Here is a 24,252-nt window from a genome sequence, read left to right as displayed (position 1 = left end):
TTCAAAGCAACAGAGGGAGCAGAATTATCCAGCCTCAGAAACACCAATAGATTCCCTGTGCGTTTGATGTATGTAGTTTGCACTTTTGAACCTGTGCCTGACATTTCCCCAAAAAACACTTTCCTGGGGATATCTTCTTTGAGGGGCCATAACTCGGACCCCCCAAGTCCAATCTGCACATAACCTGGAGGGCATGTAGACAAACATCCAGGGGAGGTACCCGGCAACTTTGATGTCTCTAGCTTGCACAGGATCTGTTCTATACACTTCTGAAACAGCACCTGTCATTTCCAATGCTCCCTCTAAGCTGTGGAGACTCGTGAGCAAAAATCCTACTTTGTGAGCTCCTGGCATTAAATCTGTGAGTCAGCCATTTGGCTGCGGAGTCAATTAGTTTGCTCTGAAGCCCTCCTTCCTGAGCTGAGACAAGAATGGGTGAGCCGGAGGCTAAAAAACTGAGCTAGCTCACACTAACTCAGCTTAGAGGGAACACTGGTCATTTCCCCAGAAAGCACATTCCTGGGGGCACCTTATTTTGGATGCCTGTAAATCCAATCACCTGTAAATCCAATCATCACCAAATTTAGAGGGCAGGTAGAGGAGAGTCAGCCTGAGATCTCCTGTGAGTTTGGTGTCTCTGGCACGCTGGGGAGGGGCATTCTACCATGTCACGAAACTCACAAACCGAACTACTTAATTTAGCTCCTAAATGTTCATGAGGTTTCATGAATTGGGAATGCCACACACCGAACCACATTTTCCCGGTTTGTGCCCATCCCTAAATTATATGATCTCCCCAGTCCGAAATATGATGCTGAGATGATTTTTCTTTTTTCTTTTTAAAAATTACCATGTGGTTTTTTGTTGGCTTCCTGTGCTTCATCCTGAAACTAGTACAAAAAGATCTCCTGAAAGTATTGTGGGTGGCCCTGAGATGTCAGCGATAAAACCTTATGGAGTTTTACTCCAACTTTAGCACACTGAAATCAATAGGCTAAGACTTCAGTAAATCTGCATGGGATTGCACTGTACAGGGACTCTTCCAGGGTTTTACATAGCTTGGGAACATACAGATTAGATAGCTGTAATACACTAGAACATAAGAACATAAGAGATGCCAATGTTGGATCAGGCCAAAGGCCCATCCAGTCCAACACTCTGTATCACACAGTGGCCAGAAATACCAGTGCCATCAGGAGGTCCACCAGTGGGGCCAGGACATTAGAAGCCCTCCCACTGTTGACCCCCCCAAGCATCAAGATGACAGAGCATCACTTGCCCCAGAGCCCCTATCTATACCTTGTGGCTAATAGCCACTGATGGACCTCTGCTCCATATGCTTATCTAATTCCCTTTTGAAGCCGTCCATGCTTGTAGCCGCCACCACTTCCTGTGGCAGTGAATTCCAAGTGTTAATCACTCTTTGGGTGAAGAAGGACTTCCTTTTATCCGTTCTAACCCGACCGCTCAGCAATTTCATGGAGTGCCCACGAGTTCTTGTATTGTGAGAAAGGGAGAAAAGTACCTCTTTCTCTACCTGCTCTTTCCCATGCATAATCTTATAAACCTCAATCATGTCACCCCTCAGTCGTCTTTTCTCCAAGCTAAAGAGCCCTAAGCCCCTTAACCTTTCCTCATAGGGAAAGTGTTCCAACCCTTTTATTATTCGAGTTGCTCTTTTCTGCACTTTTTCCAAAGCTATAATATCCTTTTTAAGGTGTGGTGACCAGAATTGCACACAGTATTCCAAATGAGGTCGCACCATTGATTTATATAGGGGCATTATGATATTGGCTGATCTGTTTTCAATACCCTTCCTAATAATCCCCAGCATAGCATTGGCCTTCTTTATTGCAGTCACACACTGTCTCGACATTTTCAGTGAGTTATCTACTACAACTCCAAGATCTCTCTCTTGATCAGTCTCTGCCAGTTCAGACCCCATCAACGTGTATTTATATTTAGGGTTTTTGGCTCCAATGTGCAGCACCTTGCACTTGGCCACACTGAACCCCATTTGCCATGTTGATGCCCACTCGCCCATCTTTGACAGATCCCTTTGGAGTGCCTCACAATCCTCACTGGTTTTCACCACCCTGAACAACTTCGTATCATCCGCAAATTTAGCCACTTTACTGCTTACTCCCAACTCCAAATCATTAATGAACAAGTTAAAAAGCAGTGGACCAAGTACTGATCCCTGCGGTACCCCACTGCTTACCCCCCTCCACTGAGAACTGCCCATTTATAATCACTCTCTGTTTTCTATTAATTAGCCAGTTTTTTAATTAGCCAGTTTTTGATCCAAATTAGCCAGTTTTTGATCCAAAAATGGACCTGCATTTGAAGACTGTCCAGAAACTTCAAGTGGTCAAGGGCTTGTTGTGGGGACCATAGAGCCTTGGCCCAATTGCATTGGGCACCAGTGTTTTATCAGGCCCAAATCAAAGTGCTGGTTCTGTGGTTTAGGACTTGGGTACCTTGAAAGGCCTTCCTCCCCTATATCAATTTGCTCATGGTTTGAAATCACTTTCTTATGCCACAGCCCTCATGCCTGCAGTGTCTAAATGAGTCTCCAAGCTGTTCTTTGCTGCCCACAGACTACAGAATTTTCTGCATCAGGACCTGTACAGGTATTTGCTCCCCCCCCAAGCCAGTCCAGGAATGGGAGGGAAACCTGTACTTTTTCAGTACATTAAACAACAAACCACGAGACAGTCTGTACCATCTCTGGATTTCAGAACAATATGCCACCAGAACCTCTTTTCACTAGTCCCTTTCCTAAGGGAGAGATTCCAAACCCTTAGTTGGCATCTGGGATTTAACACACTAGCAACTCAATCTAGAGATGCACACTTTTTACTAAGGTAGCATATGGGGTGAGCGTTTAGGCCACAGGATTTAGCCTTGGAATTCAGGTACAACATCAAAGACAATTTTAACAATCAGAGGAATCTTTATTTAGTACAGAGCTTAGCATAGACTACCAGAGGTTACAAAAATAACAAAGGCTAGGGCTGTTTGCCTTAACTAAACATAATGATTCATAGTTACCAAGTCAGAACATCCACAGTCCCGGATAGTCCAAGTACCAAAGGATTTTGAGTAGAAATCCCATCCTTGCACCCAGGGGTCATTTCTTAGAAAAAGAGCTAGGGGAACTCATTAGCATAACTCATTAGCATATGCCACACCCCCTGACATCACCGGAAGTGTGTCATAAGGCCACACACCCCGCCCCCAACAGTACCGGCCACCGCCGCCAGCCTTGCAGCTCCACTGCCGAGCCCCATGAGGGGCCCGGCGGTAGACCTGCAAGGCTGGCAGGAGTGCAAGGAAGCCCCGCGAATGCCCTCCCTGGCCCCAGGCAGGCAGGGGTGGGGAGAGGCAGGGAGGAAGCAACTTACCCTCCCTCTTCTCCTGCCTCCTCCTGGCTGAATGAGGGCCGGAAGTGGGGCGGCCGGAAGCAGGGGGCGGGGCTTTGTCATGTGTCCCGCCCCCGTACCTCACCCAGGGGAACTGCGATCCCCCGCGATCCCCCCCGAAATGACCTCTGCTTGCACCCATGTGCTTCAGTTCACAAAGCAACTCTTTGTCTTCCAAGAGACAACATTTTCAGGTGTCATAAAACAAACAAGGACAGGAGGAGGAAGGGAGAGCTAAGCAAGAGCAGAGCTAAGCAACTCACTCCCATAGGGATCAGAACAATTATACTCCCAATTCCAGTCACAAATTAGATGTGGTCATCAGCCAATTGCGAGTGGGCATGGGTGTGCCCAATTGTTGATTGTCATAGCTGCAACATAGGATTGGCTAGAAGTTTGGAGCCCCTCCTGCAGTCATCTGACCCCAAACTCCAGCTACTTCATGGACTACATGACTAGTCGCATGTGGGCCAGAAAGTGTAGCCATGAGGTCTGGCGTTTGGCATGAAAGTGTGAAAGAATGTGGGTTTATGGCATGGCTATTGAGGCCATGTGGCCCCCACCATTTGGCTTGCAACAGGAAACAAGACACAGCATGGTATCAAAAGCCATCACTGGAGAAGGCATGGGGATACAGAAAGCAGAAAGCAATTTCTCGATACAGGACCTCTCACTCCTGGCCTTACAGTCTTTTTACATAGGTTTTTGTCTTGTTCTGATTTCTTCTGACTTCGTTAATAAAGCTGATTCACTGTTCACTAGCTGTGTTGAGTCTCGTACTTAACAGTTGCCAATGAGGATGGGATACTAGACCGGGTAGGCAGCCCCGCTGAACCGACGCCAGAACGGCGGACGACTGAGAAGCCCCTGAAGGACCCAGGGCAGAAGAACAAGACCCGGCTGATCAAGCGGCTGCAGCACTAGTACCAGTGCCTGCACCCCGAACAGTGATGGCCGTCAACCCGTGGTTTGAAGCGTTTGAACCAGACCTCGAGGACTGGGACTCCTACCTGGCCAGGTTTGAGTTCCACCTCCAGGCGAACAAGGTTGATGATGAAGACCAACAGAAGGCGACGCTCCTCAGTTCCTGTGGAACAGCTGTATTCGATGTCGCTTGGTCCCTGGTGGCGCCCGCTGAAATCAAGGATGTGTCCCTGGCTGACCTGAAGCTGAAGGGACATTTCGCGCCGCAACCATCGCAGATCGCTAGTCGGCATGCATTCTATAAATGGTCTCAGGCAGCCAACGAAACGATTGCTGAATACGTCTTGGCATTAAGGAAGGCTGCACGCCCGTGCAACTTCTCCGACCTGGAGGAAGCGCTCCTTGACCGGCTCATCTGTGGCATGAAAGACGAGAAGCTGCAGCAGCGGCTGTTCGCCAGGCAAGCCCTCACCTACGCTGTGGCCTACTCAGAAGCGGTAGCCACTGAGGCCGCGGAGAAGGCAACACAAGAAGTACGTCAGAATCTGAGCTCAATGAGGACAGACGTGTGAAGAGAAGCTCCTCACACTTCTACTTTACAACTTCATCTCACTGGCAAAATTTTCTGCCAAAACACTCTTTTTTGTTTTTAGAGTGTTTGCAAGAGGCTTTAACCTAGCCAGAGAGAGTGGCAGCTCTCTCTGGTGAAGTTTCTTTTCTGGTTTGTAGACAGTCTCAAAGCAGGAATGAAGATGAAGTCAGCAAAGGATTTTTCCTACTTTGCTGTTCGTAAAATGAGCCCAGGAGGTCGAATGGAAGGAGGAAAATAAACATGAAAGAAAACCAGCATAATCAGCACAACTGATGCTAAGTTTATTTTCTTTATAGCTCGGGGGGAGGTAGTAGGGCAATAAATCAATTAAGCAACAGAAAGCGGCAGTGGGAGATAAGAAACAGTCTTGAGCTAACTCTGATTTAAAATGCGGCTACTTACATAGAAGCTCTTATAGTAGGAAAGAAAGTCATTAGGAGGGGGGAAAAAGAAGTAGAAAGAAATGTAAAACATTGCTTATCTAAATGATTCTCGTCTGTCGCTTTAAGGAAACTGAAGATAGCTGAATCCAATTAAGCTACGAAGGTGACGCTGCAGAACGCTGGAGCGGAGGAAGAGCAGAGCCGAGGGGAGTACGGCCAAAACACAAGAAGTACAGAAGAGTCATGAAAGGAAAAAATTTTATAAAAAACAATTAAAATATAAAACAGAGTCTCAAATCCAAACAAGAACACAACTTAAAAATATAGTCACTTCAAAAAAAGATTAAAAAAATGGCAAAAAAAAAAATCTCATTAGTATCCATTAATGTTAATGGCTTAAATTACCCACAAAAAAGACGTAGAATTCTACATCAAGCAACTAAATTTAAAAATGATATTACCTGCCTTCAAGAAACACATATAAAAGAAGAACATGAAAAATATTTAAAATGTAAAAAACTAGGTATTCCATTTATCGCTTCAGATAAGATTAAAAAAGAGGAGTAGTAACATATGTTAATGAAAAGCTTTATCCAGTAATTACATTTAAATCGTTAGATGGAAGAATTTGGGGGTTTAAGTTAGAAATAATGGAACAGAAATCCTAATTGTAAATCTATATGCCCCAAATCAAAATCAAGAGAAATTCTTTTCAGACTTAAAAATTTTTATTTTGAGGGAAGATTCAGAAAATGTATGTCTGGTAGGAGATTTCAACGCGGTTTTGGATGCTAAGGAAGATAGAAGGAAAATTTAATAAACAATCAAAGCAGGAACAATATTATCTAAAAATTTCTTAAACCTAGCAGAAGAATTTAGTCTTATAGATTTATGGAGAACAAGAAATCCACACACAAAAAAGATTATACATATTTTTCGCATAGACATAAATCATGGTCCAGAATTGACATAATATGGATAAATACAAATATGGTAAAAAATGTTTTAGAAGTTGAAATTTTTCCAAACACCTTTGCGGACCATAATCACGTATGGTTCTCTTTACAAGGAACATATAAAACCGCAAGGTGGAGAATGAATTCAGGGTTATTGAGGGACCAAAATTTTGTTTAAAAAAATTAAACAAGAAATAAAAGAATTTATTAAAATAAACAAAAATGAGGATGTAACACTGAACACCATTTGGGACACATTAAAAGCCTATATAAGGGGATTATTCATAAACCAAGAAGCTTGGAGAGAGAGAAAAGGGATAATTTAAAAAAATTAACAAAAGAACTTAAAAGAGTAGAAGATATTAAAGAAGATTCAAATGAAATAAGAACAAAGATTAAACTAACCCAATACCGAATTAATTTATGGATGACACAAGAAATTGCGAAATAGAATACACTAAAGCCTATTATTTTGAAAATGCGAATAAACCCTCACGATGGTTGGCTTATAAACTTAGAAAAGAAAGGGAAAAAAGAATCATTCCATCGTTAAAAAATGAGAATCAAGAAATAAAATATAAAACACAAGAATTAAAAAATAGTAGAGTTTCTATAGGAATTTATATAAACAAGCACCACAAAATAAACAAGATCTTAAAGATTTTTTATTTAAACACAACAAAGGTAAATTTACAGATGAACAGAGAAAAAATCTGAATGAAAAAGTTACAATGTGCGAACTAGTGGAGGCAATTAGAAAGCAAAAAAATAAAGAAATCACCAGGTCCAGACGTAATAACAGCTGAAGTTTATAAAACTATAGAAGATGAAATATCATTTATGTTTAAAGATTTGATCAATAATATCATGATAACAGGAAAGGCACCGAATTCATGGAACGAAGCCCTAATAACCTTAATACGGAAACCAGATTCAGATGGAGATGAAATTAAAAACTATAGACCCATTTCTCTTTTGAACGAAGATTATAAGATCTTTGCAACTATTTTAGCCAACAGGTTTAAAAGGATTATGGCAGAAATTATTCATAGGGACCAATCAGGCTTTCTCCCAAAAAGACAAATAAAAAACAATATAAGAACTATAGTCAAAATCTTAGAATACTATGAACAGAACCCAGGGAAACAGCACTAATTTTCTTAGACGCGGAGAAAGCCTTCGATAATGTAAATTGGGATTACTTAATACAAAAATTAGAGATATGGGATTGTGGCGAAAAAAATCTAAAATCAATTTTAGCCATATATAAAGAGCAATATGCAAAGATAGTTATAAAAGGAGAATTAACTCAAAATATAGCTATACAAAAAGGAACTAGACAGGGATGTCCATTAAATAAATAAATGAATGAATGAATGAATTAGTGAGAGAAAATAAGAGAATAATTGGTACAAAAATAAAACGGGAACACTATAAAGCGCAGGCATTTGCTGATGATTTGGTGTTTATTCTAGAAGAAGAAGAAGAAGAGATTGGATTTATATCCCGCCCTTCACTACCCAAAGGTGTTTCAGAGTGGCTTACAAACTCCTTTCCCTTCCCTTCCCCTCCCCACAACAGACACCCTGTGAGGTAGGTGGGGCTGAGAGAACTCTGACAGAGACTGCTCTTTTTCAAGAACAGCTGTGCCAGAATTATGGCTTGCCCAAGGTCATCCAGCCAGGTGCAAGTGGAGGAGCGGGGGAATCAAACCCGGTTCTCCCAGATTAAGAGTCCGCGCACTTAACCACTACATCAAACTGAAGATCCGATAACATCCATGCCATACCTGCTGAAGGAAATACAAAACTATAGTCAAGTGGAAGGTCTAAAGATTAATTTGAATAAAACTAAGATCTTGACAAAAAATTGTTCTAAAGAAGAGATAATTAAAATACAAACAATTTCAAACATTCAGGTGGTAAATAAAACTAAATATTTGGGTATATTAGTGACAAATAACAATAAAAATCTATATAAAATTACCTAGCTTTATTAGAAGAAATTAAAAAACACCTAAAAAAATGGCACGATTTACATATTTCTTTTATGGGAAGAATTGCTACCATAAAAATGAATATTCTCCCACGATTTCTCTTCATAGCACAATGTATACCCATACTAAAAAATACTAAATTCCTTGAAGACATAGATCACTGCACTAGAAAATTTATTTGGCATGCAAAAAACCCACGAATCAATAGAAAACTTCTTATAGATAAGAAAGAAAGAGGTGGACTAGCGATACCTGACTGTGGGTTATACTACCAAGCTGCAGCGATGAGCTGGATAAGAGACTGGATAACTCTGGAAGATGAAAGACTCCTACAGTTAGAAGGGCATGACCTACCCATGGGTTGGCATGCACACATATGATATAACTTAGATAAACCACAACAAAACTTCCAAAATCACATAATAAGAGGCCCTTTAATAAAAATTTGGGGGGGAAATTAAAAACAGATTTTACAATAAAATTCTGAAATGAATTTCCCAACTAGAGGCTTTTATAATGCCGGCATTATTAGATAATAGTAAAAAAGTGACATATGAAATACTATTAACAGAAAAAAATGAACTGAAACCATTTGAAATACTTGAAACAAAAACAAATCTCACTAATTGGGAAAAAATTCAACTAAAATCCAGATTTACTAAAGATAAAACATTATATTTTATGAATTCCAAAACCCAATTAGATAAATTATGGCTTTCATCATCAGACAAGCTCATAGAAAGATTATACAACTATTTTCTGATAGAAGAAATACAAGAAGAAACAGTAAAACCAAATATGATTAAATGAATGCAAGATATAGGGTATAATATATCTTTAGGTGAATGGTCCAAAACCTGGAAATCTATGAAACTATTAAGAGCTGTGTCTTATAAAGAAAATATCTGCAAGATGTTCTATAGATGGCATTGCTCCAGACAAACTCGCCAAGTATTATAAAAATAGCTCCGAGATATGTTGGAGATGTAAAAACAATGTTGGAATCATGTTTGGTGGAACTGTGAAAAAATTGCTAAATTCTGGAAGATTACCAAAAAAGTAATAGAAGAAATTACAAAGGTTTAATTGCAGCTGAAACCAGAAATCTTTTTACTCAATATTACACCGGATGGCATTAAACGAGATGATTTAATAATCATACTGTATATACTTACCATGTCGAGCATATTAATTGCAAAACAATGGAAAAAGGATACGATACTCATAAAGAAGAGCTAAGAGATAAAATTATTGAAATAGCTGAATTAGATAAACTGAATACGATTCTTTCAGGGAAAGATGAAACAATTTTTCAAAATAGATGGCAGAAAGTTTATAACTGGGTGGAAAAAAACTGTTAGACAGTCTTCCATTTGTACTTCCAACAAATGTATATGTATTACTCTGCTTGCTATTTTATGTAATAGAAAACGTACAAATAAACTTATATTAAAAAAAAGAAGTGCGTCAGAATCTGACCCCAAGCCAACAGGGGCCATCAAGTCACTGCACCACGAATCAACTAACGAGTCCGAAGGTGAGCATGATGACGTCAACCACTCTCGAGCTCTGAGGGCCAAGCGGACCCCAGTGAAAACCACACCAAGGCAGACCTGTGCTGGATGCGGCGGACACCATGAGCGGGATTGCTGCTGGGCGAACGACATCGTTTGCCGATCCTGTGACAAGCGGGGCCATTTGGCCAAGGTCTGCAGGTCAAGAAAGAAGAGGACACCACCATCATCTCCCCGTGCACGTCCCCAGGTTCGTGGCCAGGACAACGCAAGGTCTACAGATTGCCATCTGACCAACTGCTGTTCCTGCCCATCGACCATCCTAAAGACCGGATCACGCTCTAGGAAGAAGATCCACGTCACCGTCCTACTGAATGGCGTACCATGTGAGATGGAGGTCGACTCAGGATCTGCCGTAACAGTCATCTCATCAGAAACATTGCAGCATTTGTTCTTGCGTTGGAGTCGTCAGCGTTTGAAGCCGAGCAGCATTCACCTCTCCGATTTTCAGGGGAGACGCATTCCTGTGGCTGGGAAAGCCACGTTTGAGGTACAGTTTAAGGGGTTCCAAGAGTCACTGAGAGTCCTTGTTGCCGAGGGGCACCGAGCCAGACTTTTGGGGTTGGACTGGTTCGAGGCCCTTGGAATTGCTATTAGCGGAATTAACCAGGTCAACGCAAATAAATTTAATGCACTGTATACTGAATTTACTGATGTATTTGGTGGTACTTTGGGAATGTATAGAGGGCCACCTTTGAGTTGGATCCTTCCGTAGCGCCTATATGGCTAAAATATCACAAGTTGCCCCTTTCCATGAAACCATGTATTGAGGCCGAGTTAGACAAACTTGTGGCTCAAGGTGTGTTAGAACCGGTATCACATTCGAGATGGGAGACCCCTATTGTGACACCTACTAAGCCTGATGAGTCAGTGAGAATCTGTGCTGATTATAAGTGCACGATAAACAAGGCACTACAGCAACACTCATACCCCGTTCCAGTTATTAGCCATGTGCTAGCGTCCTTGGGAGAAGGTAAGGTCTTTGCCAAGTTAGATCTGGCTCAGACTTACAAACAACTTCCTGTAGCCCCCCAAGCCACTATAGAAGAAGAAGAAGAAGAGAAGAGATTGGATTTATACCCCACCCTTCACTTGGAGTCTCAGAGCGGCTTACAAACTCCTTTCCCTTCCCCTCCCGACAACAGACACCCTGTGAGGTAGGTGGGGCTGAGAGAGCTCTGATACAAACTGCTCTTTCAGGAACAGCTGTGCCAGAGCTTGTGACTGACCCAAGGTCACATCAGCAGGTGCAAGTGGAGGAGTGGGGAATCAAACCCGATTCTCCCAGATTAGAGTCCGCACACTTAACCACTACACCAAACTGGCTCTTGCACAAACAATCGTCACGCACAGGGGTGCGTTTAAAGTGAACAGATTGCAATTTGGGGTAAACATTGCCCTGGGTATTTTCCAAGACCTGATGGAGGGATTATTGAGGGACCTGCCTGGGGTAGTCCCATATTTGTGTTAATCGCTGGAAAAAAACGAAGACAAACTGTCGGAACGCGTCAGGGCTGTGTTGGGCCATTTCCAAGCGGCAGGGTTAAAAGTAAAGAAATCGAAGTGCCACTTGGGAGTGCCCAAGGTGGATTTTTTTGGGTTCCTAATCGATGCACACGGTGTACACCCTACAACGGGTAAGGTGCAGGCTATCCAAAATGCCCCAAGACCGGAGTCCAAGAAGGAACTGCAGTCGTTCTTGGGCATTTTGTATTTTTACCACGCATTCCTTCATTCCTGCCACATAAGGCGTCTATTGCAGAAACCTTACATAAGCTGCTTATCAAGGGGGCTAAGTGGGAGTGGGGCCCACAGCACAACCGTGCTTTCAAAGCCATAAAGACTCTGTTATCGTCTGACGCTGTATTGACGCACTATGATGAGGCTAAGCAGCTGGTGTTGGCCGCGGACGCTTCTCCTTACGGAGTGGGGGCTGTGTTGAGCCATGTGATGGCTGACGGCAGAGAAGCACCCATTGCGTATTACTCTCGGACGCTCACTACGGCCAAGAGGAATTATGTGCAAATAGACAAAGAGGGCTTGGCGCTTGTGGCCGGTGTGAAGAAATTTCACGATTTTCTATATGGCAGACCTTTTGTGATGGTCACTGACCATAAACCCCTTCTGGGAATTTTCGCACTGGACCGCCAGACGCCCAACATTTTGTCGGCAAGGATGTTGCGCTGGACAGTGTTCTTGTCAGCATATGACTATGTACTAGAACATTGGCCTGGCAAGAACATGAGGTAATGGCCCTCGAGGAACTGGCCAAACCTCCGGTGCACGCTGGACAATGTTCTTGTCAGCATATGACTATGTACTAGAACATTGGCCTGGCAAGAACATGAGGTAATGGCCCTCGAGGAACTGGCCAAACCTCCGGTGCACGCTGGACAATGTTCTTGTCAGCATATGACTATGTACTAGAACATTGGCCTGGCAAGAACATGAGGTAATGGCCCTCGAGGAACTGGCCAAACCTCTGGTGCACGCATCGGACATAGCAACCGCTTTGGCCAAGGACTCCACAATCGCCAGGGTGCTCAACTGGGTGTGGAGAGGGTGGCCGGTGGGGCGCGTCGCTGAGGAATTGAAGCCATTTGCATCACGGCAATGCAAACTCTCTGTCCACAGAGGATGTTTATTGTGGGGAAACAGGGTGGTGGTTCCCCCCAAACTGAGAAACCAGGTTCTTGAGGCACTGCACGAATGCCACCCCGGCATTGTGAGAATGAAGGGGCTGGCCCGAGGTTATTTTTGGTGGCCAAAAATTGACTCTGACATCGAGAGTTGGGTACAGAGATGTCACGAGTGCCAGCTGTCCCGGCCTGATCCCCCACAGGCCCCGGTACAACAATGGGAGAAAAGTCACCAGCCCTGGTTGCGAGTCCACATCAACTTTGCGGGACCATTTCAGGGCCAAATATTCCTAATAATTGTCGATGCGTACTCAAAATGGTTGGAGGTGGTCCCGACCTCCAAAATGATGGCACTAACTGTAATTAATGCACTACGCCACATTTTCGCAACACATGGCTTTCTAGACACTCTCATGTCCGACAACGGGACTTGTTTTACCGCCTCTGAGTTCCAGGATTTTTTGGCGGCAAACTTCATCTAGCACAGCACGTCCACACCATTCCATTCGGCTACTAACGGTCAGGCCGAAAGAATGGTGCGGACCACTAAGGAGACTCTGAGCCGCCTGGTGCAGGGCAACTGGAGCCAAAAGGTGGCGTCGTTCCTCCTGCACCAGCACGTCACACCACATTCAGTGACGGGGCAGAGCCCGGTGGAGATGTTAATGGGTCGTCGCTTAACAACTCTCCTCGACCGTATGCACCCGGACCTAACCACGTCCAGACTCCCACACAGTGAGTCCACTGATCGGACTAGGGGTTTTGAGGAGGGCGAGTATGTTTATGCGAGGAACTATGCCGGAGGCCATCGTTGGTTGCCGGCAACGATAACCAAGGTACTGGGTTCACATACTTACACAGTACGGCTTACAGATGGTCGTGTCTTCAAGCAGCACATCGACCAACTGAGGAAGCGGTAGGCTGAGGCAGACCCTGAGCCCAATACTGAGGTGGCAGATGTATCCATTCCAGACGAACGGGTAGAGCATCCGGACCAAGCACAGACAACTCCCAAGAGGGAGAACCACCCAGTATCACTTACCCGCCTGAAGACAGTTTTCAGGCAAACTGGCCCCAAGGTATACGGGAAAGCCCTACCAACAGGGAAACACCAAGCAGTCCCCCAGTTGTAACATTAAGACGGTTATAACGGAGCAAGCAGCCTCCTGCTTACCTAAAAGACTACTTATGTTCTCAGGTTGTTCTCTCTCAGAGGGGAGGAATTGTTATGTATTGAAAACTATGTTATGCTTGAGTTCTAAACAGGATTGTAAATAAACCAATCAGAGCTGAGAAATGTTCTGGAGGGAAGCACTCTGATTGGACCTTATCTGTAAATAGTTATTGGTTGTTAGCTGACATGTGGGTGTGGCCTCCCAAGCCCTGACTTTTTAAAAGAGAGCCTGTTGCTCTATGTTTTTGTCTCCTCCTGATTTCTTCTGACTTCCCTAATAAAGCTAATTCACTGTTCACTGGCTGTGTTGAGTCTTGTACTTAACAGACCCAAAATATATTTACGGCTGTACAAAAGATTTCATTTTGGATTTAGTGGGAAATATCTGAATAAATCATTTGGTCAGGCCAGGCTCTTTTCAAAAACCAAGCGTTTTTCAAGTGGGTTTGTTTGTATCAACTTTTGAAACTGTTAGATGTGCCTACGCAGGAAGGCCGTGGTCCCATGAAGGCTAAGCACTAAGCCGCCCCAAAGCGACAGCGTGTGTACTGCTTACGCAGAACGGAAATCAAGGCGAGCGAGCGTGGCTTTGCTTAAACATTCCCCGCAGCATTTGCCCTGCAAGCGCCGGAACAAACCCTAGCCCTAGAATGTCAATCACAAACCAGCACATTAATAAGAAACTTGGGAGCCGCAACTTCCAGCCTGACCTTTGCACCGGTTTGCGTGCAGAGGCCCGGGCAGGGCTCGGTTTCTCTCCTGCAGGATTCTGCCACCCACTCGGGAGGGCTCCTCTTCCCCCTCCGCTGGCCTGAGACACTGACCACAGAGAAGAGGCCATTCCACTCCGGGGTAGGTGAGCTTCCTCCAGGCTCCCTGCACTTGCCCCCCCCCCCCCCCCCGGCTGTCCCCTGAAGCTGCGGGCCCAAAAAGGCTGCGGGGGCTGACGAGGGAACTGCACGCTCTTAATCAGCGCAGAGCCGCGGGCATCAAAGGCTGCCCCCAACCTATAGCCACAGCGAAACTTCCGCCCCGGATGCAGTCCCTTTCAGCGCGGGCGGATGGTCGGCCAAATAAGGCCGCCTCCTATCCCTAAAGGGAAGAACGAAAAACCGGCCTGGATTCTCCCGAATGGCGCGTTCCTTTGCTTGTAGTTCACGGTGTCCTCCTGGGCGAATACCCGAAAGTTCCAGGGATGTTCTAACCCCACCCCCCCCGCTAAAACCACTGGCCGGTCCGGAGCCCAGGTACTGAACACGGAAGGGGGGGGTCCTAGGAAGTTAAAAACATAAAAGTGAGGGGAGGAGTTAGCTGGCTCGGGAGGAGTCCCTCTTAGCTCAGGCCGAAGGAAGTCAATGGCCTTCTGGCCTGTCAGTTTCTTCTCTGTTGCCTACCGTTTTTGTTCCACATTTTTCTTCCCCCCCTTATCCTGATATATTCATGTAGCGGAACGACTAGGGAGAAAGGACGGTGCCACTTCAAATTGCCGCTATAGGATTGGCTTTTCAGACTGCTCTTGCATGTGTGTATCTTCATGCAACTAGAAGACTTGCAGTGTGCTAGTTTTCTGTTTGCAGGGAGGTTTCTTTTTTTAATGCAAAAGAATTTTCAAAGCTGAGCTTCACTACATGCAGTCTGATGGGTGCAGTTCACTACAACACCTTGTTCTCCTACATGTGTGAATCAGGCTATAGTCTCCATACGCTTTTCCTTTGCTTCCGTATAATTAGGTTGTAGCTTCACAAAGTTCATGGAAAGAAACTGCAGCAAGCTCGCCAACTGGGTGAGGGATCCCATGCCCTGTGTTCTGTGTCATGTGCTGTGAAGGGTGTAGGATGAGTTAATCAATGTATTAGTTCCTGTTTGTAAAATGCCATTCTCACCTATCCCAACTCTCTCTGTCTTCTGTTATTGAGTATTCCCAACAGGTTCTGCTAATATGTTTAAACATTTTGAAAGATGAAATTTATTGTGCTAGTTCAGTTTCTACAGAAGGCTTCCGAGAGTCTCAGCTTTCTTATTAAATGCAAGCAGCTTTCTAGACAACCTTGAGCCAAGAGGAAAGGTGAGATACAAACATTACAATAAATAAAATAGGCTTATCAATCCATTTCTATCCTCACCTTTCTCTAAGGAACTCCAGGTGGCATACAGATTCTTCCATGATCTATCCTTACAATAACCCTGTGAGGTAGGCTCAGTCAGGACCCTTGGCCCATGATCACCCAGTGAGCCTTTTGTAGCAGAGTGGAGATCTGAACCCAGATTTCCCAGAGCCTAAATAACCTCTATGCCACACTAGGTGTCATGCAAGTTTGAAAAAGTCAATCCTGTTATTAGCTGGCAAACTTGACAGTGATCATGTGCAGATCCGTCCAACTCCCACCCCACCCCCACATCTCTAGCCTATACCACGTTATCTTCTCTCCTTCATCTCAGTCAGTATTGATAGTAATATTAGAGGCTTTGTGGGGTACCTGATTACGGATTAATCAGATGCCAAACATCTATTTATACATTTACGTCATTTATACCCCGCCGTTTCCCCCAATGGGGAGCTAAAATAGCTTACATGGTTCTCTTCTCCATGTTATCCTCACAACCCTTCTGTGAGGTAGGCTAGTGTGAGAAAGAGTGAGTGGCCCATGGTCACACAGCAAGCATCCACGGGGGCTGTTCTTCATTGCTGTCTCTCTTGGGATGCCAAAGGGAAGTGGGTACGATATAGTGAGTGGGCCAAATCCAGGCCTCGGGGAGGGGAATGGGACTGCTTACTGGTATTTTTTTTCCTTTCCTTCAGGCCCTGATGCAAGATGGCGTCAAAGAAGTTCCGTGTGGCAGTGATCGGGGCAGGAGCGGCAGGACTGTGTGCGGCCCGCCACATCCTCACCTACTCCGACACTTTCCTTCCTCCGGTGGTGTTCGAGGCCTCTGACCGGCTGGGGGGCACCTGGGTGTATACTGAGCGGACTGGGGAAGACGCTGAGGGATGGCCCATCCATTCCAGCATGTACCGCAGTCTCAGGTAGCCACTCAGGCACTGTCTCTGAGATGACGTGTGCGTTGCCCATGCAGCCCTGCAGGTTTCGTGTTCCGGAGGTGGGAGATGGAATGGGACAGGGGAGCAGAGGCAGGCTGGTACTAACTGGGGGGTTGGGATGCCTCCTCTCAGGACCAACCTTCCCAAAGAAGTCATGGCCTTCCCGGATTTCCCCTTTGACCCATCGCTGCCATCCTTCCTGCATCACTCAGATGTGCTGGCCTACCTGGAAAGCTACGCAGAGCAATCTGGCATCCAGGACCATGTTCGGGTAAAGACTGAGGGCGGCCCAGTGGGGGCCTCGGGAGGTGTAGCTCTGTGAGGACTGGGGTGACCCGCCACTGAAGGTGTGTCTGGGTTTTATTGTGGACTTAGCTGTGAAACTTGTGCTAGGGCTCAGCTGTATGAAGTTACACTAAAAGAATCATAGAAACATTGCGTTGGAAGGGACCTCCAGGGCCATCTAGTCCAACCCCTTGCACATTGCAGGACATTCACAACTACCTCCCCCCCACACCCTCAGTGACCCCTGCTCCGTGCCCAGAAGATGGGGGGGGGGGAATCCCTGACCAAACTGGCCTGGAGAAAATTGCTTCCTGACCCCAAAGTGGCCATCAGCATTTCCCTGGGAGTGTAAGAAAGGGCCACGAGATATAGCCCTTCTTGCCCTCCCTTCTTGTGATCTGCCCAAGTTCACAGAATCTGCAGTGCTGTCAGGTGGCCATCCGGCCTCTGTTTGAAATCCTCCAAAGAAGGAGAGCCTACCCCCTCCCGAGGAAGCCTGTTCCACTGAGGAACCACTCTAACTGTCAGGAAGTTCCTCCTAATGTTTAGCCGAAAAACTCTTTTGATTTAATTTCAACCCATCGGTTCTGGTCTGACCTTCTGGGGCAACAGAAAACAACTCCACACCATCCTCTATATGATAGCCTTTCAAGAGTGCTTCTGAGTATGCACAGAGTGCATTTGTTTCACCTCAGAATAACAACCACCATTCACTAACAATAGAGACATGCTTCAGTCCCACCACCTTTTGTTTAAGAGCTGGTTTTGGCATATTCTGAGCTGCCGTCTCCCCAGCTCTGCTGGCCTTGAGGCAGTGGCTTGTCAGGACCCACACTTCCTTATTTCAGGTATCAGTTGCTTTCTCCTCTGCTGGGTTAGAGATGGTTTCCTTACGACCTTGATGACTCCTGGGCCTGACCTCTTTTCCTCTCTGCTCAAGTTCCGGTGGCAGGTGGATGGCGTGAGGCCTGTGCTGGGGGAACAGGGCACCGCAGGTGGCTGGGACATCAAAGCAACAGTGCGGGGGTCAGGATCAACACAGCATTTCTCAGAACACTTTGATGCCATCATGGTCTGTAGTGGGTGAGTACTGGCTGGTTGGGGATGAAGTAGGTAATCGGCTGATTCTGCCTGAGCAGAGGGCAGAATTGGATAGTGGACTGTTCTTTGCCAGTGCTAGGATGCCAGGTTTTAAGAGGCACAACTTGAGCCTAGGAAGCTTGAACAGATTGGGGTCAGGGTAAAGGAGCACCCCCCCCCCCAGCCTTGCTCAGGGCTTGCAAACTGAGGGTTGTCGCTTCCTTCATTGAGTCAATCTGCCTCATCTTGGCTCTTCCTCTTTTCCTGCTGCCTTAACCTTTTCCTAGCATTATTGTCGTTTCCAGTGACTCTTGTCTTCTCATACTGTGACCAAAGTATGATAGCCTCCATTTAGTTATTTAAGCTTCTAGGGAGAGGTCAGGCTTGATTTGGTCTAGAACCCTTTTATTTGTCTTTTTGGCAGTCCACAGTATCCGTAAAACTCCCCTCCAACACCACATTTCAAATGAATCCACTTTCTTCCTGTCAAGTTTTCTTTGTTGTCCAACCTTCACACCTGTAACTCATTATGGGGACTACTGTAGTATGAATTATCTTGATCTTGGTTGCCATTTAATAATAATAATAATAATAATAATAATAATAATAATAATAACAACAACAACAACTACTGGCCCTTATGCTGGGCACACATATGCACACAAGCCCTCCAACTTATGTCCCCAACAATCTTGTTTCTGCAGCCATTACGCCATCCCATTCATACCACCCATTCCTGGCCTGGACAGCTTCCAAGGTAAGGCCTGAATCCCGCTCATTCCCACCTGGATAGAAGAGAGTTTTTCTTCCTGTGACCAAGCCTGTCATGAGAGCCACTGATCACTTTGGCTGCATCAACATGGTGAACATTCCCCATTGAGCAGTCATTGCCCCTGAGAACGCAGAGGCATTTGCACTGGCAAGAAAGCACTCGCATGGGGGTATTGCCCGTACTTTCTTTAGTTATCGCCCCTGTGCCAATGGAAGGCTTTTTGCCAGCTTTCCTTTTTTATCTTTGTAGTTGTTGTATTGCTATAACAGTGCGGCAAGACCTGATTTAAAAAACAAAGAAACCTCCAGGAGCACAGGGGGAATATGGTGGATACAAGAGAGATGAGGACAATAAAATGGTGCCAGTCTGGGAGGATGGTTTGAAAATGAGCACCTTTCCATTCAGATGGCATGCTAATCTGCTTTGATTGAGTTCTTTTCAAGAAACTTCATAGCAAAGCAGGTTTGGGAAAGATCAGAGGAAAGCAGGGAGAAACCCAAAAAGTGGACAACCGGAGGACAACATTGTGTGGACCCTCAGAGAAACACAACTCTGATTTGGAAGCCAAGGTGGAGCAAGGCAGCCATGTGGATTTAGCCTTAGTGCAGTGAGGTATAAGTCCTAGGCTAAATTTAAAATACACTGGAACCCTCCCATCCTGTACTGAGACATCTGATGTCAGCCCCATATGCTAAATAAATCCCTGACAACCTGTTGCCCCGAATTTTTTCTGGAGTACTTGGGGCATTTTTTCTGGGCTTCTTTGAGGTGTCCTGACTGTGCCACTACATCCTCAGAGATCCCTGTACTCTGAAAAGAGGGACAAATAGGGATTAACCTCATGAAAATGAGATACATGACACTTTCTGTTAAAAAAGAAGTTAAAACCTCCATCTGAGGGACCTGTGAGCTACTGTGCAAATACGAAGGTCTTGGCAATCTCAGTCCTACTGCACTATTCATTGGGTTACTTGTTTAGAATTTATTTATTATTGATTTATTTAATTCAGTTCTACCCTGCCTTTCTCCCCAATGCCCCCTGTAAGCCGCCCTGAGCCCGCTTGCGGGGAGGGCGGGGTAAAAATGCTTTAAATAAATAAATAAATACATTCAAAGTGGCTTACATCAATTCCTCTATTTTATCCTCACAACAACCCTGTGAGGTAGAGGTTAGGCTGAGAGAGGGTGACTGGCCCAAGGTCATCCAGTGAGCTTCCTTGGCACGAGTGGGGATTTGAACCTGGGACTCCCAGGTACTAGTCTCTTTTAACCATTATACCACACTGGTTTGAGGCTGTGGAGGACAGCTTCAGATACCTGTAGAGTTTGGAGGAATTGTAATTCCAGGAAGAGGCTGCATCAGAATTTATGTGTGCATTCTTATCTTCTTATTTAGGTATTTACAGGGGCCTCAGTAGCTCAGAGGTTAAGACGCTGAGCTGCAGACCGGAAGGTCTGTAGTTCGGCAGTTTGAGACCCGAGTGCCGCATGATGGAGTGAGCTCTCATCTCTGGCCCCAGCTCCTGCCAACCTAGCAGTTCGAAAGCAAGAAATTGCAAGTAGATAAATAGGTACCACTTTGGTGGGAAGGTAACAGCCTTCCATGCACCTTGGCGTTTAGTCATGCCGGCCACCTGCCCATGGGGAAGTCTTCGGACAGTGCTGGCTCTTCGGCTTGGAAATTGAGATGAGTTGGATTCGACTAGCTTTCGAGCAAGGGAAACCTTTACCGTAGCTATTTATACCCCGCTTTTCTCGCCAGTAGGTACCCAAAGTTGCTTTCTGCATTGTTCTCTGCTCCTCCAGTGTTATTCATTCCACGCTGTTGTTTTTCCCCTTCCTGCTCTCCTTGCTGGAGCTCACTGGGGAGAGCCACCGAGCAAAGTCCTCTTTGCCCTTAGCGCGGCTGGACATCAATATGGTTACTCACACTGTGCCATATGAACATTCCAAGTTGCCTTATGTTGAATTGGTCCATTTAGTTCAGTTTTATCTGCTCCTGAGACCCAGAGAGCCACTGCCAGTCTGAGTAGACAGTCCTGACCTTGACGGACCAAGGGTCTGATTCAATATAAGGCAGCTTTGTGTGTTCATGTGTACTGGCAACAACTTTCCAAGGTTTCTGGCAGAGAAAGGCCTTTCCCAACAAGGTAGGAGCTATGGCTCAGTGGTAGAGCACCGGCTTTGCATGTAGAAGGTACCAGGTTCTGTCCCCATCCCCTCCAGTTAAAAGGATCGGGTTCTAGGTAACGTATAAGACCTTGACCTCAGACTCTGGGTTTTGATTATTAACCGTGTGATTCGGTATAAGGCAGCTTCTTATGTTCATGTGCACAAACAGTTCAACTTCTGCGATTTGCGCTTCTTTAACGAAAGATGCCGGGGACTGGACCCGTGACCTTCCTCGTGCAAAGCAGGTGCTCTGTCACTGAGCTGCAGCCCCAGAAACGATAGCAGGCCCCTGCGGGAGAGCAGCAAGGAATGCTGGGCCTTGAGACCTTCGCAAAGGGTAAAGAGAGGCAGCTTAAACAGCGTGGGTCAGATCTGAGCACTGCACCTGCAAGAAGAGGGCAAGAATGCCCAGCTCTCCCCTTGAACTTCTGCCAACTCCACCTCTTTCCCCCTTTCCAGGCTGCCTCCTGCACAGCCACTCATATCGACACCCAGAGCCCTTTGCGGGCCTGACGGTGGTGCTGGTGGGTGCTGGCGCGTCTGGCGTCGACCTGGCGCTGCAGCTGTCTCCCGTGGCTGCTCGTGTGGTGCTGAGCCATCAGGGGCCACCCGTGTGCGGGCTGCCCGAAGATGTCCTGCAGGTGCCCCGGATCTTGAAGGTGGCGAAGGAGACGGTGGTGTTTGGGGACGGCTCAGCGCTGCAGCCGGATGCCTTGATTCTCTGCACTGGCTACCGGTACCGCTTTCCCTTCTTGGCCTTGGCCCAGCTGGGCTTACAGGAGACGGACTACGGGGTGGGTCCCCTGTACCGCCACTTGCTTGCCCCCCGGCACCCTTCCCTGTTCTTTATTGGCCTCTGCCAGCAAATCTGCCCCTTCCCACACTTCCACTGCCAGGTGCTCTTTGCACTGGCAGTGCTCCGCGGCCGCTGCCTCCTGCCTTCTGCAGCTGAAATGGAGGCTGACGCCCAGGGGCAGCTGGACCGATACCTGAGGGAGGGGGGACTAGCTCAGCACTTCCTGAGGCTCAAGGCTCAGCAGTGGAGCTATGCGGAGGAGCTGGCCCAGCTGGCAGGCTTCCCACCTTTACCGCCTGCAGTCCGAGAGATCTACGAAGCGACACGTGCCAGACGGCTCCGCAACGTGGGCACCTATCGTGACCTGACGTACCGGCTGCTGGGACCCGATGCTTGGGAAGAGGTGCGGGATTCTGGCCGAGACCTGGAAGGGAACGGAAGTGCAGAGTGAAGGTCTTCCACTATGGATGCTGGGATTTTTGTACCCTCTGTAGGGGAGAGAGGACTTCTTCGCGGCTTCTCTCAATGCCTAACTCTGGCCATACAGAGAACTGGACTGAGAAGAATGAAGCTGAGAAAGAAAACAGTAATGAGTCTAGCGGCCTCTTAGAGGCTGACAAATGCACTGCGGCAGCAGGCGTTTGTGTGGGCAAAAGTGCGAAATAGACAATGCGTAAGGGAGATTTATATATATATAGCTGTGTGTGGGTGTGTGGAGATCTGTTTTACTGGGTGAGTTTAAAAGATAAACGAATAGGTCGCGATAACAGTGTTTTTGCAGATCAAAAGTAACAAGGTCCAGATTAAGTCTTGATGGCAAACCTTTTAGAGACCAAGTGCCCAAACTGCAACCCAAAACCCACTTATTTATCACAAAGTACCAACACGGCAATTTAACCTGAATACTGAGGTTTTAGTTTAGAAAAAACAACCAATTTTCACTTTATTTTCATCTAATCCAGCTTTCCTTATGACATGTTCTGCATATTGATTGAATAGGGGCGGAGAGGATGCAGGAAATTCTGGACCTGTTGTACTAAATTCTATGCCAGGTAAATTGATGGAAGGCATTGTCAAAGTTAGATGTGTAGAAGAATGAACCTTGCTGGAAAAGACTCCGAGCGGCTTCTGCAAAGGGAAGTCCCCCTCAATAATCTTCTAGAACTTTTTGCAGCGAAAGCAAAATATGAAGATGGGTGAATAATGCACAGGCATTTGGGCTGCCAGCTCCAGGCTGGAAATTGGGGGGTGGGTGGGTGGGTGGGTTTGAGGAGGGGGAGAGACCTCTGCAGGGGATAATGCCATAGAGCCCACCTTCCAAAGTGGCCATTTTCTCCAGGTGGCCTGATCTCCCTTGCCTGGGGCCACCAAGTGCCTCTCCTCCCAGACCCCTCCTTGGCTTCTCTGGCTGGGCTCCAAAACCACCCGAGCGTCTGTTGGTCGGGAAGCTGACTTCGTGGGACCACCGTCCAGGCTGCTCCTGTGGCCCCTCACTCTGCACGTGCTCGGAGAGGTGCCCAGGGCCGAGGCTATCCGCCCACTACTCCTACGCCTCTCCACACCTGCCTGCGCAGTGCTGTCCTTTGGCCACCGCCTCCTCCTCCTGCGGGGCGAGGGCAGGGAAAAGCCAAAGCAGCTCTGGCCTGTGTCGCTGAAATGTGAGGGCCTCCTCACCTGCCTGCCTGCTGCCGCCTCTCAGCTCCGGGGTGGATATTGGGGGGGGGGGGTTTGAGCCAGAGGAGGGCGGGTTTGGGAAGGGGGAGAGACCTCTGCAGGGGATAATGCTTTAGAGCCCACCTTCCAAATTGGCCATTTTCTCCAGGTGGCCTGATCTCCCTTGCCTGGGGCCACCAAGTGCCTCTCCTCCCAGACCCCTCCTTGGCTTCTCTGGCTGGGCTCCAAAACCACCCGAGCGTCTGTTGGTCGGGAAGCTGACTTCGTGGGACCACCGTCCAGGCTGCTCCTGTGGCCCCTCACTCTGCACGTGCTCGGAGAGGTGCCCAGGGCCGAGGCTATCCGCCCACTACTCCTACGCCTCTCCACACCTGCCTGCGCAGTGCTGTCCTTTGGCCACCGCCTCCTCCTCCTGCGGGGCGAGGGCAGGGAAAAGCCAAAGCAGCTCTGGCCTGTGTCGCTGAAATGTGAGGGCCTCCTCACCTGCCTGCCTGCTGCCGCCTCTCTCTCTTCAATCTATGCGCGGCAGCCCGGACGTGGCAAAGAGGTGGAGGCACCCCGGCGGGAGAGCGGGAAGGGGCAGCTTGGCACTGGATTGGGGCCCGGCTGGCTGGCAGTACAGCCATGATTTGTGGCAAGAGGAAGAAGCAGTCCCTCCCGGAGGCCCCCCCCCCCCAGCAGCAGCAGGTGTCCTGGCCGGTGGGCGCCTAGCCCAGCGCTGGGGGGCTTGGCAAACTTGGTGTACCACATATTCAAGAAGCTGGGTGAGT

General features: G+C 46.9%; 2 protein-coding genes across 2 annotated transcripts; both read left to right on the top strand.

The window, feature by feature from the left end:
• Positions 1-2,331: 2,331 nt before the first annotated feature.
• LOC107115213 (uncharacterized protein K02A2.6-like) lies at positions 2,332-13,409 on the top strand. The gene is made up of 6 exons (XM_015416852.1): positions 2,332-2,377; positions 4,213-4,348; positions 4,510-4,882; positions 10,041-10,296; positions 12,472-12,956; positions 13,083-13,409. The coding sequence occupies exons 1-6, from the start codon at positions 2,332-2,334 to the stop codon at positions 13,407-13,409; spliced, it is 1,623 nt and encodes a 540-aa protein (XP_015272338.1).
• Positions 13,410-14,844: 1,435 nt separating this feature from the next.
• LOC107115228 (flavin-containing monooxygenase FMO GS-OX-like 2) lies at positions 14,845-22,657 on the top strand. Its single transcript, XM_015416878.1, has 6 exons — positions 14,845-14,910; positions 16,464-16,688; positions 16,836-16,974; positions 17,929-18,071; positions 18,773-18,825; positions 21,472-22,657. The coding sequence occupies exons 2-6, from the start codon at positions 16,477-16,479 to the stop codon at positions 22,257-22,259; spliced, it is 1,335 nt and encodes a 444-aa protein (XP_015272364.1). The 5' UTR covers positions 14,845-14,910; positions 16,464-16,476; the 3' UTR covers positions 22,260-22,657.
• Positions 22,658-24,252: the final 1,595 nt, after the last annotated feature.

The sequence above is a fragment of the Gekko japonicus genome, unplaced genomic scaffold (genome assembly GCF_001447785.1).
Source record: "Gekko japonicus isolate JY-2015 unplaced genomic scaffold, Gekko_japonicus_V1.1 scaffold278, whole genome shotgun sequence".
Lineage (NCBI taxonomy): Eukaryota > Metazoa > Chordata > Lepidosauria > Squamata > Gekkonidae > Gekko > Gekko japonicus.
This window is presented reverse-complemented; position numbering and strand designations above follow the sequence as displayed.